General features: G+C 34.4%; 1 protein-coding gene across 7 annotated transcripts; it reads right to left on the minus strand.

Moving 5' to 3' along the window:
- Positions 1–809: 809 nt before the first annotated feature.
- Positions 810–3,069, minus strand: LOC112759181 (V-type proton ATPase subunit G). Of its 7 annotated transcripts, none has more exons than XM_025808000.2 (5): positions 2,737–3,063; positions 2,302–2,387; positions 1,950–2,041; positions 1,257–1,357; positions 810–1,152 (listed from the first exon to the last, which is right to left on the minus strand). In XM_025808000.2, exons 3-5 carry the CDS (start codon positions 2,038–2,040, stop codon positions 1,009–1,011), a joined length of 336 nt encoding a protein of 111 aa, XP_025663785.1. In that variant the 5' UTR covers position 2,041; positions 2,302–2,387; positions 2,737–3,063; the 3' UTR covers positions 810–1,008. The 7 variants fall into 7 exon arrangements, with proteins under 7 accessions (XP_025663785.1, XP_025663781.1, XP_025663786.1 ...); XM_025807996.2 differs by having other exon boundaries at positions 2,328–2,387; positions 2,737–3,052; XM_025808001.2 differs by having other exon boundaries at positions 2,247–2,387; positions 2,737–3,052.
- Positions 3,070–3,363: the final 294 nt, after the last annotated feature.

A 3,363-nucleotide genomic window follows, 5' to 3' on the forward strand; every position in this document is an offset into this window, starting at 1 on the left:
TAAAACTAAAAACATGGATTATTTATTTCAAAATGTGCAGGTTGAATTTAAATAAGAGAATAAATTTATGGCAAAAAATCAATGGATGCAAATTGCACAGACAAAGAAGTCCAATTAGGTGATATAAAATCAAGGATTCAATACTTAATATGTTTACTATCATGTTGGTTTTACTTACTGTTTCAAATTTTGAGATTTTGATGTATATCCTGTGGGTTAGCTTATAAAAACTAGTTATCCTTAATGACATTGCGAAAGGAATAATTAGTGAAATATACGTTGCCTTTCTCTATATTTGGGTGAGTTTGCAGCGAACCATCTAATAAAAACATCGTGTATTTGATTCACACCTTACCTTAGCATATGACTACAGTTCCTTTACTTTGTGAACGACTATAGAATATCATATAACAGACTAAAATACCATTTAAATTCATAAAAGTTCAGAATATTAATAAATTTATCTATAAATAAACAACATTAACTTTGTATTCATAAAATGCAAAAAACTGTTATTTTTTCAGAGGTTCGAAATTCTGAAAAAACTACCCATAAATAAAATTAAAATTTGACATCATTTGTCACGTAAAAACAATTTCTCGCAGTTACAAAATTAGTTAAATTTGTGAATATTTTAAAATTTCATAGTTAAAAATGATTGTTTACTCTATAAAAAATAATTTCGAATTTCAACCTCCCTTCCATATTTTCCATTCAAGCTCCTCACTCTATTTCAAAACCAAGATTCTACACTACCAAAGTGATCCTCATAAACCTGTTGAAACTTGAATGGTGATACCAATAGAAAAGGTCTACTAAATCTATTCTGTTTATTATAGCAAATATGAACTTATTTTGCATACATAGCATTGAGGTACCTACCATAGTACCCAAAACAGGAATCTTATCCACCCAAGACAAACTAAAATCAACAATCACACCGTCATAATATCCGGCATATACATACACCAGGAATTTGCGGCAACAATGAATGTATCATCAAGGATTCTAATTTTTCACAGTTGTTACATAACTGAGGAGCATGCTGACAACATCCCCCGATATTCTTGAAGACTCGGATTTCAGGTGATGGATCTTTGACTCAGTTTCTTGCTCAAGTCGCTTGACATTAGCACCAGAATCTCCACTACTCTGCATTCATAAGAAAGAATGCACACACAGATTTAGAACAAGACAATGAGGTAACCTAACATCGGCATTTCTAATTGAAATCACACTCCCTTTCAAACACATACCTCTGAAACTTTCTTCTGAAACTGGTACTCAAGCTGAGCTCGATGTTCAGCAATCTCCTTTTCAGCCTCATCTTTGGCCTGTTTCAGCCTAGCCAGTTTTTCTAATAGCAGAGATCCAGAGTATTTATCAGTGTCGAAATAAAGATATTTGACATAAATCACTAAACTCATAGGAGTAACAATAAAAAACAGTTAAAGAGAGGGTGGAGTGAGGACACAACAAAACCATTCCCATCATAAAATCAAGGACTCATCTTTCCATGTGAAATAAAAAGACCAATGCAAAAAGAATAGGATAATTGCATTGGCCTTCCTTGAGGTAGAGGTTGCGTAGTATCGTACAATACCCCTCAACTTGTAAAACTATACAACAACCTCTCTTGAGATTCAAGTTAGATAACACTCGTTACTCGTGTATTTTATAAAATGCGAAGCTAACTCCCCTTTTATACATTACACTGGCATCTCCTCCGGGGAGGTCATAGGTATGACAAAATCAAGGGGTATTTATTGCATTGTTTATAAGATCGGTGTAATTTACCCGAAAGAATAAATTGGTGAAGAAAACTATCTTTGGATAAGATGACATGGTAGGATTTTTCAAGTTTAAAATACATTAAAGAACCAAGATTCAGATGGCAAACCAAAAAATGAGGAAATTAAAATGAAAACAACAAGGAATAGCAGCTATACCATTCTTTGCAGCATTCACAATCTGCTGTGCTTCTTGTTCAGCAGCCAACAGCTGTTGAATTCCGCCTTGACCCCTGCTACTGGATGCCATTCTGTGATGAAACCAAATCGCAACTATCAAACTAAGGCTCAATAGAACAATTACAAGGTAGAAACAAATAAAAAAAGTCCTTTAGCAACATAAAACAAATTCTTCTGCAAAAGCTAGCCAAAATAGAACAAGAAGAATAACAATGCGCAAATAAATTTTAAGCTTAAACAATAAGACATTTAACTCAAATATATTAGGTAACCCACTAATTAATGATCTTCTAGGAGAAAATGAAAGGCACAACAAAGGGAGCAACAGTACGTTAATTGCTGATCATCAATTTCAACCTCATAGCAATGTGTGCACCCGAACCCCTTGAAATAGCCGATGTGGGTCCAATTTCGCAACTGAAACAACCACTTGAAAATAATATTTGAGCATCAAATTCATTGTGTTCTGTCACTACCACCAACACCCTAATAAACTATTACTATTAGACTTCCAAACAAATTATCAGCACAATCCCCTTACTTATCCTATACAACGACCGATATGTACCGATCACAAAAAAACAGAAAAGAAAGTTAAGCAATTAGATTTAAGAATTGAAGTCTGAATATGTGTAAGCGAAACCGAGGGGAAAAACAAGTAAAAATGGAGATTAAGAAAATGAAATTGGTGAGAATAGATTATTGGGGATGGAATTTCCCATAGAGAGCGTAGATCTGGTGTGTACGAGAGAGAGAAGGAACGTACACGGCAGGAACTGAGTACGGCAAGGCGGCAAGCACGGAGGACGTCAAGGAGGCGAGAACAGAGGACCACGGACTGACGGTGGGAACCGAAACGAGGACGGCGATGTGGCAGGAACTGAGTACGACTGGCGGCGAGAACGTCTGAACCACGAAGAGGGAGGGATGATCGCGAGGAGGAGCGGGAGATCTCCGGCGATCAGTCTCCGGTGGTGGTCAAGGAAGAAGGAGTGGCCGAGTGGTGTCTCTGATCTGTGGGTGTGGGTAAGCGTGAAGGGTACAGCGCCGAGAAGAGGGTGAATTGTAAATCAGGGTTGTTTAGGCCGAAGTTAAATATATATATATATATATCATAATTTATTGTTTTTAACATTATTTTTAGTCATTAATTCAATTTTTTTACTTTAATAATTTCATAATATATATTTAGTTTATATTTTTAAAAGTGATTAATTAATAGATAAAATAATAAATTTGGATAATTTTTTAATATTTTTCATATAAAAAATATTGGAGACCAACTTAAAATTAGCCAAATTTTAATAATAACTGGTGTATGTTTTCGTATACTGTACATACATGATAATTAATTAAAATATATAAATTTTTTTATTAAAAGAGATTAAATAAA

Source organism: Arachis hypogaea, chromosome 16, assembly GCF_003086295.3.
Source record: "Arachis hypogaea cultivar Tifrunner chromosome 16, arahy.Tifrunner.gnm2.J5K5, whole genome shotgun sequence".
In the NCBI taxonomy this organism is placed as follows: domain Eukaryota; kingdom Viridiplantae; phylum Streptophyta; class Magnoliopsida; order Fabales; family Fabaceae; genus Arachis; species Arachis hypogaea.

Excerpts from the sequence above, each read along its gene's own strand:
- LOC112759181 (XM_025807996.2), bottom strand. Across the intron at positions 1,358-1,949 it reads TGTGAATGCTGCAAAGAATG|AAAAACTGGCTAGGCTGAAA; the intron begins GTATAGCTGCTA and ends CTCTGCTATTAG. Across the intron at positions 1,153-1,256 it reads TTCAGAAGAAAGTTTCAGAG|AGTAGTGGAGATTCTGGTGC; the intron begins GTATGTGTTTGA and ends TTATGAATGCAG.